General features: G+C 39.8%; 1 protein-coding gene across 2 annotated transcripts in view; it reads left to right on the forward strand.

The window, feature by feature from the left end:
• The first annotated feature begins 1,045 nt into the window (after window positions 1-1,045).
• Window positions 1,046-21,418, forward strand: part of ZC2HC1A (zinc finger C2HC-type containing 1A) — a 35,695-nt gene continuing 15,322 nt past the window's right edge. For both annotated transcript variants that reach the window (XM_040586502.1, XM_040586503.1), the window contains exons 1-7: window positions 1,046-1,167; window positions 12,890-12,963; window positions 13,705-13,821; window positions 14,032-14,167; window positions 17,422-17,570; window positions 18,587-18,689; window positions 19,534-19,642. In XM_040586502.1, coding sequence (XP_040442436.1) covers window positions 1,152-1,167; window positions 12,890-12,963; window positions 13,705-13,821; window positions 14,032-14,167; window positions 17,422-17,570; window positions 18,587-18,689; window positions 19,534-19,642 — 704 coding nt within the window. In that variant the 5' untranslated portion in view covers window positions 1,046-1,151. The remainder of the gene's footprint in view (window positions 1,168-12,889; window positions 12,964-13,704; window positions 13,822-14,031; window positions 14,168-17,421; window positions 17,571-18,586; window positions 18,690-19,533; window positions 19,643-21,418) is intronic.

A 21,418-nucleotide genomic window follows, 5' to 3' on the forward strand; every position in this document is an offset into this window, starting at 1 on the left:
CTTGTCTAGAGTAAGAAAAGAAATGATTTGCTTGTGCCTGCAAAGACAGTGGTTAATTTCTGTAAAATTTATTGTTGTTTATAGAGAAAAAAACTTTATTAGTTGCTCATGGCACATTGCCTCAAGAAAGACAAATAAAAGATCTTAAGAATCAGTGCTGATATCATGTCTTGAATAAAAAAACCTTGAAATGCTTCTGTTGCTAAAAACGTGGACAGCTTTTGTAAGAGGAACAGAAAAATTTCAATATGTATCAAGCATTGTTCATATTCATTAGTCAGCAGCAATTTAGTGGCACTGTTTTCCAAAAAGATCCGTTACCCAAATGTCACCCTGTAGCAGCAGGATGTCTGAGATACCCTCAGACTTGTATCAGCATCTCTTTCAGTTAAGAAAATAACTGGAGGAAAAAAGGGGGAGAAATCCACTGCCTGCAATTATTTTCAGGATGTGAACCTGAAAACCATTTTTTCATGTGTTTTTCCTGTGGCAGCCCACGGTTTTCCCGCAGGGAAGGGGGCACCCGCCACAGCCACGTGCTGCGCTGCACCCCAGCACCCTCTGTTAGGCTCAGGGTGCAGCCGGTCACTGTCTGTGTAAAGGCTCGGTTATGTCCCGTCACTTGCTTTACTTTGGTCTTCATATACACGTGCTGCCCTTGGAATAAGGTCCTGAACCAAGGCATAACCTCAAAGTACGGCCTGTACGCCCCTCAGGCTGTACCAGAGCTAGGACAAGGCTGGGCTTTGCAGGAGCGCGGTGTCCCGCTCCCGCGGTGAGCCCGACTCCGGGGGCGCAGCCGAAGGGCGGGTGGCCCCGCCTGGGCGCCGCGGGCTCCCCGCAGGGGGCCTGGGACCGCCCGCGACTGGCGGCTGCCGGGGGGCACCGGCGCTGCGGGCCGGCAACGCGGGGTGCGGCGGGCCCAGCGCCGGAGCGCAGAGGCACGGCGGGGAGGGGAGGGGCGGGGCGGCAGCGCGGCAGGGCGGGCAGGGGGGGCAGGGCAGGCCGGCCCGCCCGCCTCGGGGCTGTGGCCGTGAGGGGCCGCCCGGGCCCGCCCGCCCGGCCAATGGGAGCGGCGGTTGTTAGCGGGCCGGGAGGTGGCGGCGTTGCCACAGCAGCCGCGGGACCGCAGCCGGTGGTCGGGGCGCGCCATGGAGGGGCTGGAAGGTGAGAGGCAGCGGTGGGGCGGCCCCTGCCTTCCCCGGGGGTAACCGGCGGGGCCCGGGGGCGAGCCGGACCGCGCCGCGCCTTTGTGCTGCGGCGGGGGCGTGCTTGGGCGGTGGCGGCGGTGGGAGCCGGGGCCCGGGCGCCGCCTTCCCCGTTCTCGGAGCCCCCTGAGGCGGCGCGGCGGCCTCGCCTCGCTCGGCGGCCGGGAGTGCGGGGAGGCGCCGGAGATGAGGCTGGGGCGCCGCGGGAGGCGGCAGCGTGCTTTTGGGGCGGCGAACAAAGGCGGGCGGCGGCGGGCCCGGGCGCGGCGCCCGGCGGGCTGGGGGCGCGGGGCGGGCGGGGGCGCAGGGCCGGCCCGGCTGCGCTTTGTCTGGGGCGCTGCCGCCGAGCCACGGGGCTGTCGCCGTTCGCCGGCCCCTTCCTGCCGCGGCCGGGCGGGGAGCCCGCTCGGTGATCCGCCGCTGGCCGGGAGTGCCGTGCGCGGGGGACGGCGTCGAGTGGTGCGGGCATCTTTGCCAGGCGCCCTTCTTTGGCAAGCAGACGGCTAAGGTGGGTGTTAGCATACGCTTATAATGCTAGGGAAGCGTTCAGTGCAGCGAAGGCCAGGCAGCGTTTGGCGACAGAGTACTTGCAACTTCATGCGATGCCGGTTGTTTGAACGAAGACATTGCTCTCCATAGTATCCGTCGTAGCATAGATACCAGCTTGGAGTCTATGAAGTTACAGCTTGCTATCTGAACATTTCTACAGGCCTGTCATTACTGTGTTTTGCAAGCTGCTTTAACCATATTACTTCAGAAAAAATACAGGCCTTTGTATCATAAAACAGTCATTGTCTTCCGTGGGCTGCTTTGCTAGAGGTAACTCAGTGCTTAAATAGGAGCGAGCACAAACCAGCCTTTGTTCGTTCTCCCTTCTAGCACCGTTGGAGAGCAGAAATAATTCTCACTGATTACCTTCTGTCTATTAGTAATTTTACAGTCATCAGACACTGTGCTTATGCCTAGTGACTTCATCGAGACTATCAATTTGGACGTGACTTGGCATTAAAATCCTGAGAGGTTCTCTTTTTGATTTACTTGTTATGCTTTGCAGACTATTAATGGCCTTTAAATTTTGAAAGGTAGTGTCCGCAGGTTATGAAATAATTTTTTAACAGGCAGTCCAACTGTCATGACAGTCCTGTGAAAATCATACATTGCCTGTCCAGAAGGGGAAAACTTGCTTTAATTTTGGCTAAGCTATGTATTTGATTGCAGTTGGGACTGCATATCATCTGCAACCGATCTATCAATTGATTTGGCTGTGAGCTAGTTTACCAAGGCCAGCTATATCGAATGTGTGTAGCTAACCTTCATAGTAGAGGGTGGGAAGAAAGTAGATCTTCAGTTAACAGCAAAAGCCTGAAAAAACATGTAATTTTTGCAGTAGAATTCATCCAGCTTCTGACTTTGCAGGAAATGGTTTGCATTTTGTTTGTAATTTAGTACGTGCTGGAAGTGGTGGGAGGAAGAACTGCTAAATCATAGGTGAAATCTCATGTTTACTCTGTGAACCATTTCTTGAAAGTACTTCAAAAGCTAGAGCTTATCAAAGCATTTTTCCATTACGTGAAATGTTCTTTCTGAAAACCTGAGACTAGTTTGAGAATAGCACCGGTCATAAGCCATTTCTAAAACTTAAGATGTCTTTGCATTGTGAACACCCAGTTCCCACACTGTTGTCTTGCATCCTTGAATACTAAAGTTTAGGAAACTGAAGAATATAGCATTTTGCGTCTTAGTGGATCACTTTGTGGTGTTTTTTTTTCTTTCTCTAAACAAGTTGCCACAACATAAAATACGCCCTTTTTTTTTTTTGCTTCAAATATTTTGAAGCAAGTAATTTTGCTTTTATTTGCAGTTTTTCAGTTTAAGCTGTCTCTCTTGATGCCCGTTAGGTTAGGCTCAGGTGAAGTTTCTGTGGAAAGGTGGCCCAAAGACAGGAACAATGTAGGCCTAACCAGTAACAGTAGTGAATTATTTTGTTGAGTATGAGGCTTTTTTCCAGTCATTGCTCCACCAGCAACTTGGAAGAACGTTACTGGTTGCCATTTTAGATTAAGTTCAGAAGCACAGTTGCACAGTCATATCCATCTCATCCCATGTGGAATTATGGGCTGCTTCTGAAATCTGGTTCAGCCTGCTCCCTGTCTATATTAGTGCTTAGCAAAATAGTGTCCCAGAAATGATTTGTACAGCTGGTCCTGGCAGTTTTGTGCGTGAGTGACATGATTATGGTGCAGGGCAGGACTTTGACTTTTGGCAGTGGTCTGCTGATGTGTTTTTATAACTGTGAAAGATCCCCTCAGGCTTAAGATGCTTGGCCTGGACTTTCAACCCTCAGAAGCTGGTGCTTTACTTTTCTGAAGCTCGGCTTGTAGATGCAAGGTCAGTTTTATTTCTGTTTATTTAAGCATGCTATTAATAAGAAAGAACTCTACCCAGTTCATAATGATTCTTTCCATAATGTGGAGAGCTGACTGTGTGTGAGTTGGCTTGTGGAGCTGCATTAGTGATGTTTAAAAAGTTAAATAATATTTGCAGCATTGCAGTTATATTTTCTCACTATGCATGGGTTTAAATATTCAGTGAAATGGCAAGGTAGGTTTCTGTGTGATTTAAAAGTTTTTTCTAAAATTCACTTTTGTTGTTTTTTTTAAAGTCTGTTCCTTTATTATTAGTGTTTCAGTATTGTTATATTACTAGATTGATACTGAAAGTCAAATTTGTAACTTTAATTCCTTTTATAAAACTTTAGTGCACATTACAAGTGACAAATTTGATGTTAAATCTAAGGTCACTAGCTCAGTTTTTGTTACTTTGCACCCTGTGTGCTGTTCGGCTGTTTTTCAAATTTCATTTAATTTACTGGTGAAAATACTTAAAGCAATAGACTGCCTGAAAACGTAGTGATCTCTAAGGTGAGTTTAGAAACCTGTTCCTGAGTAGCCCACCATGTGTTGAATCTCAAGGACTATTTTTGATGGGTTAACATGTGCTTGTTGCTTTCAGTGCTGGACGGCAAGTGAAAAGCCGTCACATGGGCAGGCATGTTTGTGGCTCTCTGTTTTGCTTGAAGGAGATGGAGGAGGAGATCTAAGCACTGGATTCCTGACTACATTTAAGCTGGAGCCGTCCAGTGGTGGCATTTGATCTGCTTCTGTCCAGACTGTTGTTTTTTCTGGGAGGATACCGGCAACAGCTGCTTGAGCTGACTAAATACTGCTTCCCACGCTTGTTCACAACCCATCCCAGCAGGCTTGGACTGCTGCGCTGCCTAAGGAGTAAAGGGCAGAGGGGCAGCTGTGTATGAGGGCAGAAGTCCAGTGCTCTGCAGTAGGTAATGGCAGCGCTTACCAAGCCCCAGTGTTCTCCTTCAGCCTGAGCTTTAGCAGCCAGGAAAGGCTGGTTGTGGTTCAAGGGGATGGGTGGCTGCTTGCTCAGGAAATAGCCTGCAGTCTCAAACCCAGAGCTTTTCCTTGCAGATGCCAAGTAGGGACTACTGTGATTAAGCATTTAGACTATGAGCAGCCTGGGTGTGCCCTCGAGGTTTCATAAGAATAAGGCTTGCTGTATAGCATTTTCTGCTCAGAGCTGTGCTGTAATAGCATTTGTCCCCGGATCCTTCACTGTCACTAATAATTTCTGAGACACCCCACTCCACCCCAAACAGTGCAGGCATTGTAGTTTGGGGTTTTATGTTAGTAATGTGAGTGTTGAAAGTGAGTGCTTATGCTCATTTTGACAGAATTTCTGCATAAGATAATCCCTAGTCTTATTTTTTTCCCCTAATAATGTAGCAAATTATTTCTGTTTTGAAAACAAAAAATATTAATGTGTGTCTTCCTTTCCCTTTAGTGTTCATCTTTGTCTTGCCTCACTGGATGCATGCAGCAGCCTCCTTACTTTGGCAGCCATTTTCTTAAGCTCCTTTTGAGGGAGGCTCCTACCTTTTAGGAACATGTCAGCTTTTTATTTTTAATGTATCTTGTCTGTCCAGCAGAAGGAAGAATTAATTTTATGGTACTTTTCTTAAACCAGCAAGTTGGAAACTATTAAAGATTGAAATGAACAACTACTATTAATGTATTTTCTTTTTAAGGAGTTGTTTGTCTCTGGTAGCCTTTAAAACATAATGATAAATACGACTTTGCATTGAACTGCTGTGTTTCACTAGGCATATTTGCACCTCTGTTAAGTGGTCTGATTTTGACATTTATTACACTGCATAATTGTGGTCAATGTATTTTCTGTTTCTAAGGCAATTATGTTTTTACTTTCTGATTAATGTTTTTGCTTCAGCAAAGAATTTGAAATTAAATGTTTTACTTAAGGAAAAATTTTGAAAGCTCAGTTTAGCCTGATAGAATAGAAGTGTGCTATCAGAATGTATTTCACCTTTAAAAGAGTGGAAGTAATACGTATCAACAGGGATTTGAGTGTTTCAGATTAGTTTCTTCAGCGTTTTAGAACTAATAGATTTTACACCGTTTTCTATATCTTTTTGTAGAATTCTTGCATTTTTAACTTTAATTGTAGTCACTAGATTGATCTAGTAATTTAATCCAATTGTTTGAATATAGTGGGAAGATGAATCTACTGTATCTGCGCACACATACATGATGTTGTTATCAAAAGCACTTGTTGCATTTTTGGTAAAATCTAGTTCCAGGAGTATGCTCAATAGTTGACTGGAGCGGGTGAGGAGTGGGGTTACTTTTTAAAGAAATCCTAGGGCCGGCAGGCAAACTAGGAATCAATATATTATGCATGAAGTTTATTATAAAAGTTGTTGTTAACACATTATTTTATTGTTAACCAAGTAATGTTCTGATAAACAAGCAGACTTAGATTGGGATTGCTCTGTGCAATTACATTTGAGTATTAAAGTATGTAACTCCAGAACTGCTTTGGGGGTCATGGGTGCAAAGCAGTCTTGGTTCAAAGCTAGTCTTTGCTTGACAGCCTGCCTGCAGTCATCATGGTGCTTGTAGCCTAGTGCAGGAGAACAGTGAGTTTATGATGATAAAGCAGGATTGTGTAACATGTACATAGATTTTGCAGGTCACATGCTTTCTAGTGGCTTCAGGGCTTCAGTTGATCTTAAAGGTCGTTAATAGAAGACCAGATAATGTATCTGGAAGTCAGATCGATCAAATAGTGCTGCTTATTTGCCTTTGGTTTTGTTGTGTTCCCGTACACATTACAGGGGAAGCTCTCGTAGATCTTTCTGGATAATTGTTGTGATTGAGTGCCTCTCTAAAATGCCTGTACATTAACATGCACAGTATGGGAACAAATGGGAGAAATTGGAGGTCTGAATGCAGTTGCAGGGCTAGGATCTTACTGGGATTGTGCGTAGGTGGTAGGGCAGCTCGCAGGACTGCAGTCTTGTGGTCGAATACAGGCTCTTCAGGAAGAGCCAGCTGGATGGCAAGGGGAAGGTTGCCCTTTATGTGGGAGAGCAGTGAGAATGCATGGGGCTTTTCTGTGGAGCCACCTGCAAGCTTATGGATCAGGGTTATCAGGCAGACCAGCGTGGGAAATGTCATGGGTGTCTGCTACAAGCCACCTGATCAAGAAAAAGATGTGGCCTCCTTCACATAATTGGAAGGAGCCTCATATTCACAGGCCCTGGTCTTCATGAGAGACAGCTTTGTGATGCCTGCTGGAGAGACAAATCAGCAAGGTACAAGTAATCTAGGAGCTTCTGGTATGCACTGATGACAAATTCCTGACCCAGCTGATTGAGGAGCTGACTGGGGAGGCACCCCAGCTGCACTTCATAATGTGAAGGTACGGGGCAGCCTTACCTGCAGTGACCTGCAGATGATTGCATTCAGGATCCTGAGAGGTGGGAGCTGAGCAAATAGCAGAATCTCAACCCTGGACTTCAGGAGAGTAGGCTTGGACTTGTTCAGGGATCTGCTTGGAAGAATCCCATGAGATATGGCCCCAGAGAGGAGTCTAGGAGAGCTGGTTATTTTTAGGGATATATAATGTGACATTGGCATGTTTTCACATTAAAAGTTACACTTCATATGAGGAAGGGAGGAAAGGACAGTTACAGAAAAGGTGAGCACACCATCATGCATGCGAGTTGTGTGTATGCTGCTATATGCAACCATTTTGGACTGCAATGAGATTAATTTCTCAGTCACAAAAAAAACCTTCTCAGAATCCTTGTCCAGTTTGTCACTTTGAGGCAATGGGGTGCTCCTTGATATGTTATTTTCAAGTAAGTAATGCCATACTCACCATCATCAGACTCATGTTTAGTGCAATAACAGTAATTTTGACAAATACAATGCACTTGCTGAAGAGATGATATAAAAGCATGCAGAGTTACTACAAAAATCTTAAGCTTTTTAGCTTGAAGGAATGGAAGTTATGCTGCTTTTTGTTATGTTTTGGAAGCAGAAGTGACAGATTTATGCAAGATTAGACTACATTGTCAATACAGAAGAGAATTCTTGAGGCTTTCCTCTAAAATCAGGGATGGATAGATGAAAGTAGATTGGTTTGCTGTTTGTTATATAATTGTGAATAACTTCACTGCATAAAAATATCAAAGCATATGAATGGTTGAATACTAGGAGACAGAGCTTACTATAATTTCATCTTCCTTTCTCTTAATTCTTCCTGCAAACTGCTGAATATCATAGGTGAGAAGGGATTTGCTTGGTGGGATAAATCATGCAGGTCATCAATTATTAAGCAGAATTTACGGAAGTATGGAAAGTACTGCCTGTTGTTAAGCAGTATAGTGTGTTTGTGTGACTTTCATTTGCATTTCAGAATTCCTTTCAGCAAAATAATGAAAACTTGCAAAAGTTGCACTCTTATTGGTATATGCTTTTTTACTTTTGTACATTCATATTTTTATTCTATTATTTAGAGCTCTTTAAAATTGCACTTTAAAAATTGATTCTCTAAATGGTATTTGGCTGTTCAAAGTAGTGTTCCCTTACCTATGTCACCACATCAGTATCATTTTTAGGTGGCTCTTGTTTGTAGTATTTGTTGTTAGTCTTTTCAGACTATTGTTAATGTGTTGATTAAAAAATATAACCCAGTCATTACCAATTAGTGGATGTATGTTGGAGACTGACAGTCCTCAAAGAGCTAGATGCTGTGCCTTGATGATACAGATTCCAATTAATATGGGGAATGCAGTGCATTTTTTTTTTAATGAAGTATATGGAACTCTTAAGTGGAAAATGTCTTGCTTTTAGAGATGGGAGGGGAGTTATACTAAAAGAAGTAAATAAAATTTTGCAGAAGAATTTGGCAAGCACTCTTCAAGTATTAACGTTCAGCAGCTGCAGATTACTTGCTGGTTTCAAATAGATGCCCAGACTCAAGACTGGAAATCATACCAGAGTGTTTCTGCAAGTTTGAATTCAGTGAAGCTTGATGGTTTTGATTATCACAGTTTTCTGGCCCAAGTCATTTAGTACTGCCACTGCTGCAGATAAATAAAAGGTTTAGAAGGGCGGGGTTTACAACATGACAAAATACTGTTACTGGAGACTTCAGTGCAGTCTTCTTTGAAGCATTCTGTGCTTGATACCAAGTGAAGACACATACTAGAGCATACAAAGCTCTGCAAAAGAGAAAACTATAATAAACCTTTAGTTAATAGATCTTCAGTAATACTAAAGACCTGCTCCTTCTAGGTGTGGAGTCTTTACACAGCTGCTTAATTTGTAAACGTGACAGCAAGAGGTAGCATTATGCCTGTGACTGTCGGGTTGAACTTGTATGTATTGATGGGTCCACATGTTGTACTGAGAAAGGTAATCTGAACTGACAGCTTGCGCTTTCCTCTGTAAATCAGTTGCTGTATTTGAACATGAGAGGAGAAAAAGGTTGTTCCCTGGACATTTAGGTTTCAAGGAAGTCTATAAGAGTATTGAAAATACCATGCTAGATCTGAGGGACTGACTGTACAGCTATGTTGTCAGACCTTAAGGTCAGCCCAAACTTCAGAGCTAAATTCTAAGGTCAGAAAGTGTGGGTAACTGGACAGTGACAGTATTGTAAAGGAATGTGTTCAGTAACTTAGGTGTATGTAGAAAAAATTATTTGTAAGGTGGTTGTACTCTGGAAGTAGCTGGAGGAGGAAGAGCTGTGACATGGTTTAGAAACACAAGGGATGAGATTATTGTAGTGCTGCTAATAAAACTTCCAATCTAGTTATTTAATGCAGATACCCAGCATTGTACTAAGCTGAACCCTGTGTGTTCATTTGAGACACTGTTTTGGTCAGAAAGTGGGAGAATAGGGTGTGACACTGTATATCATAGTTTTGGCATCACTTCAACTGAAATACTACCTTTTCCTTTGGTATTCACATAGCCATTTTCAACATAGTTCTCTTTTCCCTAAGTGTGTTTAGATTAGATAAACTAATAATTATGTCTGTCCTTTTCCAAGTTAATTATGTTCATTTATGTTTAATACAAGCATGTAAACTGCTGGTGATTAGTGGTATTAAAGATAGTAAAAGGAAGAAGTGTAGCTGCTGGATCTTGGGTTGTCTGTGGTTGTATAACCAAAATTATGGTAATCCCTGCATTGTTGCTAGATTTAAAGAAGACTGAAGAAAATTACAGTGACACCATTTTACTACCAATTTGTATTCTCAGACTAATTTGCCAAGAAAATCCTTCTGTTTCTTGATTTAAGTGCTCCCCTTTTTTTAACCTCCCCCCCCCCCGCCCCCTGCCAATACATCCCAATTTAACAACCATTTCTGGTAACTTTTTTTGTTCAGGAAAAAAAATTCAGCCAGTCCATGACTGACTGCTTTAGATATCATGTATGAATGCCTTTAAAACCAACAAACAAAAACCCAGCCCAAACAAAAAAAAAATCAAACTAAAACTAGCTCTTTTGCAACTTTCACAATTTTATTCCCATGTTTTATTTTTAAATTAATAGATTTCATGTTGATGATACTAGTAACCCTTCTGTAAGAGAAGGCTCATGGGCTCCTAGAGAGGAATGTTAAGGTTTTGTGGTTTGGTTTTGTTTTGGTGTTGGTTTTGGTTTTGTTTGTTTTTACTTTAAAAGTGAGGGAAGTTGGAGGAATGCTTAAGAAACTGAAGGAATAAGTGTGCAAATTTAAAGGACTGTAGGCTTCTCATTTTCAACAAAACTTAAGGAACTTTCGTTTTTTAAAATAACTTCCTTTTGTGTTTTGGGTCACTGATTTGTGTTATGGGGGGAGGAGGTGCTGGCAGTAGAAATAGCTCTTGGCAAATGTGATTAAGTACCTGCCAGCAGCAAAGGAGGGTAGGAATGCTGTAAGAAAATCCAGCTCTGTAACTGTAGCTGCAATGAGTGCTAATGGGCGTCGGTATGTTATGCGTAAATACTGCTTGACCAGGTGAGCATCTATCAAGTCTACTTAATGGTGAATTTCAACACAAGCCCGAATTCCAGAGTTCAATGGACAGAAGGAAATGGTGGAAAACGTAGCTTTTCTTTTACTAAGGCGGGTATTTGAAAGAATTCTTCTCTCAGCTAAATCCTAAATCTGATACTATACACCTTATTTCAAGATCACTAGTTCAGATTCATTTCAGCTAATTTCTTGAAGATGCAAACAGTGCCATTTTGTATTTCCATGAAATACCTCTCTCACTTGTTTCTGTGAAGCTGTGGGTTATATTAGAATTATGTGATAAAAGGAAGTTAAACTCTTTAGCAGAAGTTGAGTTTGCAGTGATATCTGCTATTATATTAAGAGTGCTGAGAGCACTAAAGAATGAAGTAATGAAACAAACAAAATACATCTGTGTATACCTTGTATTTTTTAGTGGGAGAATTGAGAAAATCTTTCAACCAGTGCTGCAAACCCTAGAGGAAAATGTTGAGGGCAGGTTCTAGTCATCTAAGTGATGTATGAACAGTATGGGTGTTACTACCTGTGATGAATATTATATTCAGGTTTGTGGGTTTAAGAAAACAGATCTATGGAAAAATTTTGAGACATGGTTGTTTAAAGTAGAGATTGAAAAAAGACAGTTAACAATAAAAATAAGTTCCTAGTCAATGTTGATAATATGCAAGTGTCATTCAGGTGCAAGGATAGAAGAAAAACAAGATTTATCTGCACATTTTCTATTTTTCCTACTTCCCCCTACTTGTGTACATCTAAACTCACATATGTTTAGATGACACCAAAGGAAGATGATTACAGCTTCAGCTGTAAAACTCAGTTACTGTCAGTATGGTCCTGCTAGGCTGTGACAAGGGCCTGTTCATGTCTATGTGGAAAAGGTATATAAACTAAAGATTTGAACATAAATATTTTAAACTGCAAAACATTTTTCATACTATTTGTGATTTTTAAAATGGATTGTGCTCTGTAGTATATTCATACAATTAATACCTTATATGTAGTTACATACTGATGATGAATTTCATTCAAGTAATTGAAAAGGCAGAAATAGACCTAATGGTTACATATTGGTGCTAGAAATCTCACCTGACTTTAATCTTTATATTTGGGAAAGGTTTTCAATGCGAAACATGGCTGCCTGAATCTACATTTGTTTGCCATGAAACATTTTGTTAAATTGCCCATTTTTTTCAGGACTGGTCCTACAGTTAGTTGACAAGTTGTATGTTTAGATGGAAAATTTTTTTCCACTGGGGAACTGGGAACAAAAACTGATCAAATCATTGAACATCACTGTGTTCATAAATTTGTTAAAGCCATTAGTTTGCCTAAAATAGAAGTCAACTCAGTCTGTTTGGTTTACCTTCATATAAATAGAGGGAGATGTATTCTCTGCAATAGTCTGAGTATAGAGAAAGCAACTAGTAAGTCTCAAAACTTAACCCAAACTTAATGCCTCTTTATTGATATGTATGTGATAATAAAAATATCCCTCTGATACATTACTAAATATACTAGATGCCTGTTATTGGGAAACCTGGAGTGGAGTTTTTAATCTCCGCTATGACTGCGTTGCATGATGTGTACTATATGAATATATTTGCTTGCATAGGCTTGGATAGTTTGATTTGTTGGTCTTTTATCTCGTTCTGTGAATCTTTTGTATATAACATTTACAGTTGTGTTACCAATGCTTGAATATCAGCAACATCATAAATGCTTCTGTAAACTGTCAGTAATAATCCAAATAAAATATATAGCAAAAATAGCATTAAAGAGTTTTTCTTTACAAGAGAAAGTAGAATAGTTTAACTTAGTAGAGAAAAATAAGTGATGGCACATGACATATGTTTGATACTGTAACAGGTGATTCTCTTCTAAAGACAGAGAAATACCCACTAAATATTCTTGGTCTGTGTTTGGGCTGTCATGGTGACTTGCAGTGAAACTGCCATTTGCATGTTGATTTACAGGCATCCTTTCAAAAGTGCAGAGTTTCACGTTGTCAGTTATCAGAGTTGATGGTGACATGTTGCTGGGCCTGACTGCTTCCAAAAGTACATAAGGACTTGTGCATCTTCTCCTTTCTCATCTGCATAGTCTCTGCACAGTTCAAAGAATGTATACTTTTACAGTAAAAACTTATTGAAAAATATATGAGGTTAGCAATCTAGGAATAAATTTTTATCATGAATTTCAGTAAATTTTCATAATGAAGTATGGGTTTGTGGTGTGTGTTTTGATTTTGTTTTGTTTTTTTTTTTTTAAGGTGAGCTTACAGTGCAAACTGGAGATCTGTTGCCATGTAGGATTTGTGGAAGGACTTTCTTTCCAGCAGCACTGGTAAGTGGTATGAGCACCATTGGCTTTTGGATCAGATAAGTTGATATGAGAGTTAAGCAATGGTCACTACAGCTAAAAAAAAAGTAGCTATAGATGCTTAGGTGTTAGTGGGACTTTTTGTGTGGGTTTTTTTTCCCCCAGGTAATTATTGATTCCAGTTGTCTCAGTTTTAAGCTCCTTTGAAGGAGGTTAATTTTATTGCATCATCCCATCACTTTCTGAAAATACATCCTTCTAAAAGGATCTTCTCTATGGTCACAAAATCATACCTTGCTTCCGCAGATGTAACTTCTGGTATTATGCAGTCTCAGCTAGTAAATGAAGTGTTTTGTTAGCCATCTTCAAAATACTGTCTTCTCTGATCTTAATAGAAATTGCTCCCTCCTTAAACATGTGTATGGATTTCAGACACCTCTGATTTGTCTTGCCACTCAATGCAAATGCAGCCTACCTAGCATCAGCGGTTTTATTTGTAAGAAGCAAATACAGATGCCTTCTATTTTTCTTCTTCATTGCCCAAGATTTTGTGACCATGTGTATGCATTTGTAAATTCCTGTAGTTCCGTTTAAAAAGTAATGGCTGGCATAAACATTTGAGTGAAAGCAGTCTGATCTTGCTCATCCAGGGTTGGGCCTTGTTTGCTGACTGGCATATTGAGAGAGAAGGAAATAACATGTTAATAACTTGCATTTCTAAAAGTAAGTTCTACATTCTCCTTTTTGTTTTTCTTCTGCTTGTAGAAAAAGCATGGGCCCATTTGCCAAAAAACTTCTGCCAAGAAAAGGAAGACATTTGATTCCAGCCGACAGAGAGCAGAAGGAACTGATATCCCCACAGTAAAACCTCTTAAGCCACGGGTATGTTATAATTTACTCTGCATATGAACATTTGAGGCAGGATATGTATGCATTATAATAAGGCTTATTTCTCCTGACAATTTGTGATAATTAAATCAACTAGAATACGGAAGATATCTAACTATAACGTTGTATACTAAAATAAGACACCTACTTAGCTTAAATTAAGAGTTTCTAACATATAAAGCTCTTTCTGTTTTGGCTTCCTAGCCAGAACCACCCAAAAAACCTTCCAACTGGAGACGGAAGCATGAGGAATTTATAGCAACTATACGAGCAGCCAAAGGACTTAATCTTAAAGATGGTGGAAAACTCCCTCCACCGCCCCCGCCATCATATGACCCTGGTATGTAAAACAATAGAGTTCTTCAGAAATATTTTTTTTTATTATTTTAAACTTGATTTGTAGAAAATTTGAATTGGAAAGGAATTTGTTGGAATACAATCTTCACAAGTCCTTGAAGATGACTGTCTGATTATCCCTATACAGATGCTGGTTTGTGACTGTGGGTCTGGCTGGCTAGCATACTGTGTAGCTTTCAAAGCCCATGACTTTGTTTTTAATGCATTGAAAGGTAGTTGTGGCTGATTTGCAGCTTGCTACTGTCTTTTAAACCATAGGCTGGACAAACAGTTTCCACACCTTGTTTCTGTCTGCAACAGTGAACTGCTCAGAAAGACCAGACTACCTTTTTAATTAGCTACCAATGCTGAACAACCACAACCTGTTTACATTGTAGGAATGCATGTCAACTGTGTTCTTCAAATATAGTCTCCCCCATTTCTTGCTGAATTCACATTTAATTTCATGTGTGCTGTAGTGTGCATGTGGCCCTTCCTCATGTAGTAGGGCTACGTGCATTACGGGTATGTGAGATGTGTGGGCTCTGTGTTAAGAAGAGAGTGCCAGTCCTTGAGTGCCTTCAGAACTGAGGCTGGGTAAAGTGTTGAAGCAGTCTGATTGTGAGTGAGGAGGTGATACCCTTTCCACTTGACTTCTGTGATATGACAATAGGCTGGAGAATATTTCTCTTTTCTTGCCTCAAGAGCTAAATCATTTGGTTAGCTCAATGGCTGTTTTCATGAAGATTGGAAAAAACTGAAGCATCTGTGTGCTTCTGCCTGTCTGTGGTCAAGTGAGGATGTGAGTGTTCCCTACCTTGTTTCTCTACAGGAAATGTTAGTCCAGTATTAGGATTGTAATTGTGCATTCATAGTAAAAGGTGAAGTAGTATGAGTCGGCATTCAGAACTATCTTGAAATGCTATATGCATTTTAAAGTAAAGTAATACCGGTAGCTAATGCTGTGGATAAGAAACAAAGCTCGATCATGGAAAGGATCATTAATAATCTAGTTGTATAGGTTCTGAATTACAAGCAGAAGAACCCAGAACTAGCTTGGAAAAGCTACGAAAATGGTGCTCCCTTGGTTCCAGAGACTGCAGATGGGTTTGAAATGAAGAAAGTAACTTTATTCAGCCCACTTGAGAGCAGATAGAAGGTAAAGGGGGAAAAAAAGACATTGTGCCTCTGTTTCTTTTTCTTCTATGTTTTTTACTTTTTCCAGGCTGAGTCTTACTGGTTTTAGTTTCCTGGCTTCATCCTGCTGCACTGGGTAAGACTTAGGAGGACGGAGCTAGGAATGAGGTGAAGCTGCACAGATTCTCTTCTCACAAACAGAACAAAAATAGAGCAGGGACAGCTCCTGTTGTTCCTTTTCCACTTATAGGAAAGAGGGAGAAATATGCTTATCATAGAGAGTGTTCATCCTCTCCTCAGCTCTGTGGCATACCCATTCCTAACTAGCTGCTAGTCTTCTTCCTTTTAAAAGGAAGGAGTTCTGTGTTAATGTTTGCTACTTAATTTTGTGCTTTGAGTTTTCAAGCAAGTAGTATTGCTAGTTCTTTGATCATCTCTTCCAGCATTTCTTTAGGAGGAGTATGGAATAGTCTCATGATAGTAAGAGGACCTTGAGTCACCCCATTTGCATTGAAATTGAGTGCGTATGTGTACTGCCGCCTTATTTTGTTTAATTTGTATTTTATAAAGTTTACAATGAATACTAACAGTTCTTCTGGATGGTATGAACAGTACTTCCAGATAGCCAGGTGTCTGACTAGTGCTAAACGTTTTAGAAGCATGAAAATACAGTCCCTGATTCTTAAAAGAGTATGCGTTAATCCTCTGCTTTGAAAGTCTTCTGTAGGAACTGATTTGTATGCCAGTTAGAAGTATCTTTTCTTATTATCTAGGGACTTCCATGGCTTTGCTTTTTTGCTTTTATGTTTTTAACTTTGGGTCTATCTTGGTTTGGCCTAAGATATTATAGTTCGTCTGCTTCTCTTAAGGTATAGTTCATGTTTTGAGTATTCCGACAGTAGCGGAGTTTATGTAAAACAAATAAATAAAAATATAATTATTGTTAATCACATGAGATTCCCATACTGTGACTTCTCTGAAGGATTTCTGTCTCCTTTGCTCATGCTTCTTGGGTCACAGTTGATTGTTTGGTGGCCACTGCATCATCTGATTGACTTAAAATTGTTAATTTAGAGGGATAACTACTTCAGCCAGATCTGCTATATTTGGAGTAGTAACACGTAATACAAATCATATTTTGGACTGTATAATATCTAATCTTAGAGGCAGTCAATGTTGAATCTCTCATCATTTTCTTTGATACCCTTCTGAAATCACCAAGGAGCAAACTAACCTGCTTTGTCAGTGTCCAGCTTTTCTGAAGTTCATGTTTACATGGTTTTGAATACTGTGTTCTGGGGGATTTAACATCCATATCTCTAGACACTAAAATGTCTGTCTGAAAGTGCAGTCCAAACATTTTAGTTTCCAAGGGCAGCGTATCTTAAAGGGTATATTTCCAGCGTAAAGATGAGGGATCTTATAATATTTTAAACATTAATATGGCCTTTTCTTTTTTTTTTCTCAATGTTAGTAATATTTCCTGCAAGTAGTACTATTTGTAATGTGACTAAATTAATTTTGAAAAATAAAACAGCTGCCAATTACCCTGGTTTGGCTCTATAGATATCTCTTAATTTTGGCTGGATTTCCTCTGATTCTTGGTTAAATTTCCAATTATTTTTTTAAATTATTATTTCTAGTATTGCAGTTAGCATTTCTCAGTCCTTTCAGAAGGGCTGGAGGAAACAGATCTTGTTATCTTTTGCTATTTGTATGGGAAAGGTTTTAATGCATTTTCATGTCTGGAACAAACTGGACTGATTATTATTATTGTTATTATTTTAGCCTCTTCTTTTCCGTAGTTCCTTACAGCAGATATCCCTGCCATGTCCATACATGTCTTTGGCCACCACCTTTGTTGAATAGCATCTCTAAATGTTTCTGATTTTGCTTAGGTTATTTCTAATCTTTAACCAGTCTTCTCATTCTTATAAGTTAATCAAAAAACATTTTTTGTGTTACATGTGGACAGTATTGTTTTCCCCAGCAATCTATATGCCATTTTCAAGAGGCTTTAATTTTCTTTGGGGGTGGGGCTAGGGCTGGTCTCTGAAAGACTTTAAAACACTTTACTTTTTTTAAAACACATTATTAATGTTAGTTTTTTATGTTTTTAAGATTACATTCAGTGTCCATATTGTCAGAGGAGATTTAATGAAAATGCAGCTGACAGACACATCAATTTCTGTAAGGAACAAGCAGCACGTATTACTAATAAGGGGAAATTGGCAGCTGATACCAAAGGGAAACTTCCTGCTCGAACACAGGTGAACTACAACATTTTTCTTAACTTGTAGCTTGCATTTAACATCAAATCAAGCTTATTAAATAGTGTGTGGCTCTTAAATGGAATTAACTATTTTATTCTGTAATTTTATTGTTTGCACTAGACTGAAATTAGACTTTTAAGCATGGAAGACTTTTTTTTGCTTTCTTACAAGAGTTGCAGAGATCCATAAATCGGATGGCAGCAGTTGCAAAGCCAAAATCAGTCATAAATGTAATTCAGAGATTTGTGAAAATGACAGGTAAGGGTAGCAGCAGGAAGTAGAGATGCAGTATTTGTGAAGAATTTTCTGTTGTGCAAGTCTTCAGAGTCCAAGACTGTTCCTTAAGTGGCCAAACAAAGGTACATGAAAACAGGAGAACTGTCAACAATATTTTGATTAATTAGAGGCTTAGAGGAATTCAGGTATATTATGGTGAGAGTCGCAGTAGTTAACTTATGATGGAAACAAGGATTGAAGTGTATGTGTGTTTTCATTTGGTGGTAAGGCTTTTTTTTCCTGGAAGCTGTGAAGAGTTAAACAGACACAAGCAGTTATCTAGTTATTCTTGCACTGTATTCTGAATCAGTGCTGGGAGTGGTCCAGAGTACACAGGTTAAAGTAAGATTTGAAAGACCAAATGATCCTGCGCTTGAGTACTCTTTTCAAAATTAACTGGTAATGAGGTGATAATGTTAATCTCATGAAACAGCTATGGGAAAAAAAAGAGAAAAGCTGTTGAAAAGTGGAAAATACACAAAGACATGCAATTAAATGAAAAAAAAACAAACCAAACCACCCCAAGCCACCAAGTTAGAGAATCTTTTCTACTAGTATCATCTGTATGTATAAGAAAGCAGACTACTGGAAACCATTTGCATGTTCCCATACCAGAAACAGTTTACCTCATAGGTAATGATTGTCTGTTTTCCCACAGTTCCTGAGGCAACTACCCATCATGTTATATAGATAGTTTGATTTAATTGCTTAAATTTCTAGGTTGTATTTTGTTACAGTACAAACCTGCTGCAGTTAAGAAGATGCCTTCTGGAGGATCAGCACCAGCAGCAGCAGCATCACGCTTGCCGCAGCCAAGCAGCGTTAGCAAAACTGTTGTAGGTATGAAATGAATGTTACGAATTTTCCACTTTCTTTCTAAACTCAATCTATGCAGTAAAAGTAGTGTAATTTTAATAGCTGGAAGGATTTCTACTGCATTGCCCAGTGTTTTAAACTGACAAAGTAAAAAAGTTCATAGGAGGAGTTCAGTGTTACATGAATGGATAAGGTGGTGTCCATTTTTCATAATACAATTTTTTGGTCAATGTTTTTGTGGCCTGATGTTTTTTGACTTTCATATGTGATGGTTATATACTTTATGATTGGCATCTATTCAACAACTCTTGAGCACATAGGATTATCTTCTGTTTTATATATCAGGTCAAATTGCTTTTCTTTTCTGAATTGAACCTGCAGAATCATTGTGTAGTAATGCATAATTGTATTGATTACTGATCTCTCACCTGAGGTTTTTCTGTTGCTTAATTCTGTACCTAATTTGTATGTTGAATATGATCATGAATTGGTGAAAATACATAGTCAAGCCATGTATGTTATAATTATGCAAACACTGGTCTTACTCTGATTTCAGATATCATCAGATATCAAACATGTTCTGTATGTATGTACTTCAACATTTGAGACTTCTTTCCTTTTCCTTTTTGAAGAAAGTAATTGATAGCGAGTGTTTTTTCTTAGGATAGAATGTTAAGTCTCAATTGCATACTTTCTGTAAATTTCTGAAAACATACTTAATTTTTCCTAGTATCTTGACACTTCATATCTTAATATTTCTAAAACATTTGTTTTGAATTTTACTCTTTAAATATATTATGAATTGTATCATTCCACCAGTAGAATCTTACATTTTTCTTATATTTCCATGCTTGCTTTCAACTGCAAGGTGCCTCTTCAAGTAAAGCACTATCTTCACCTGGATCCAGTGGGAGCAGAATTCAGACATTATCACCAGCTCATAAAAACTCATTAGGAACCATGAGCCCACAAACAGGGTAAGTTTCCATTTAATGTTGTCATTTATGCTTTATTTCATATTTATGTTGTGCTAGTTCTAGAAGTCTCTGTGGTCTGTTTCACTTGCATTTTCTTTCCCCCCGTGAGCTTCAGAATTAGTGTTTTGAATTTATCGTTTATTTATAAACACAATTAATGTTTAAGGAACATTGGAGTTGGAAAAGGTGCATTTTCTAACGTTAAAACAACAGCAAAGGAGGTCAAGTGATATAAAGTAGAATAAAAAGTTACAGAATATGCAGAAGTGATTGGAGCTATAATTTTTTTCTAACTTTGTGAAAGTGAAGAGACTTAAAGAAGGAGAAAAATTAGGCATAATTTTCAGCAATTTGTGGGTATAAAAGAAGGGGTCCTCTGCCACAGACCACAAGCCAGTTGCGACAGGATCCTGATGTGACAGGACCACAAGAGGATGGTTACTTTCCCTCTTCCCTTTCCTGTCTTAAAATACTCAAGAGACAGCAAATGAATGAGGGCAAATAAGGCAATGGAAACCAGTGCTCCACAACAGCAACAAGATGTGGTAGATGTAATACTGGAGTTCAGCCAAAGTGTTGGTGTGATCAAGGCTATTGGTGAGATTTTGCTGGAGGAGTAGTCAGTGCATGCTGTCTCAAAGAAGAAATGTATGGAAGGGATTGAAGAAAAGTAGTGCAATTTTTACAGAAGATTTATTCCTATAAAAATTAATATCAGATTGATGAAGGCTGTATAAAGTGGAGAAAAACAATGCCTGAAGTTTTTGTGAGGAAGAAAAAAGACATTCTGAAAGAACTCATAGGGATGGCCAGCTTTATTAATTACACAAAACTAGTGATTTTTAGTTTGTCACTCTTAAGGCTTACAAGTATGTATTACAGCTCTGGCATACCTCCCTCTGAACACCAGCTAGTATGAGGATGCAGTTCTGTCCCTCCTTGCTCTACCCACGCATACTAAGTCGAAAGACTAAGTTGAAAGACGCAGACTGGAGGCAGCGTCTCTGAGGTTGTCAGAAATTCCACCTGCCTGCCCCACTCCAGTGTCCTAGTAGTCTTTGGTTTACAGATCAGCTTCATTACTGTTTGTAGGCATCTGTGCTTTGACTGTCAGATGATCTCATCCTCTGTTATTCACTGACTGATTTTTATATTGCATTTCTCCATTTTCCAAAGTTGAATTAACACCTACTGATGGGTGGCAAACAAGTAGGTCTGCAAACCACTGTAAAATAGTCTGCTGAGATAATTAGAAGATGTGTTTGTGACCCCAGTGGTGAATCCCAGCTGCCTGGGAAAGGCTTTTTCTAAGAGTTTCTAATTGCAGTCTGTATTGGTTTGTGAGGGGGCAGAAGTTTTGGTTTTCACTTCTTAACAAGGAAATTCTGTTTAATTTTACCAGTCAGTTGCTTGCTGGACTTACTAGTTAGTATTCTGTAGTCTTCCATTTTTCTCTTCTGAAGCTTGGAGGAAGAATTGTGACTGAGCCAAGTAGCAGTTAATATACGGAGAGATGTTTGCACACGTTCTCTCTGTTCACGCATGCTGTTAACCGCAAACAGATGGCTTCTGGTTGGTGTAGCTCTCAAATAATGATCTCTGCTGAGAGACATTGGAAAAAAAACCAACCACTTGTGTCCTCTTCCTGTCTTTGCCAACCAGTCCCAATGACTTCCTGCTGGTCATACCAACCAGTCTTCTCACAGATGGCTGTTAAATGTGTCTCTTTCCTAAGTGTTACACCTGAGACCTAGCAAGACTTTCTTTTAGCTCCTT

This window comes from Falco naumanni, chromosome 3, assembly GCF_017639655.2.
Source record: "Falco naumanni isolate bFalNau1 chromosome 3, bFalNau1.pat, whole genome shotgun sequence".
Classification (NCBI taxonomy): domain Eukaryota; kingdom Metazoa; phylum Chordata; class Aves; order Falconiformes; family Falconidae; genus Falco; species Falco naumanni.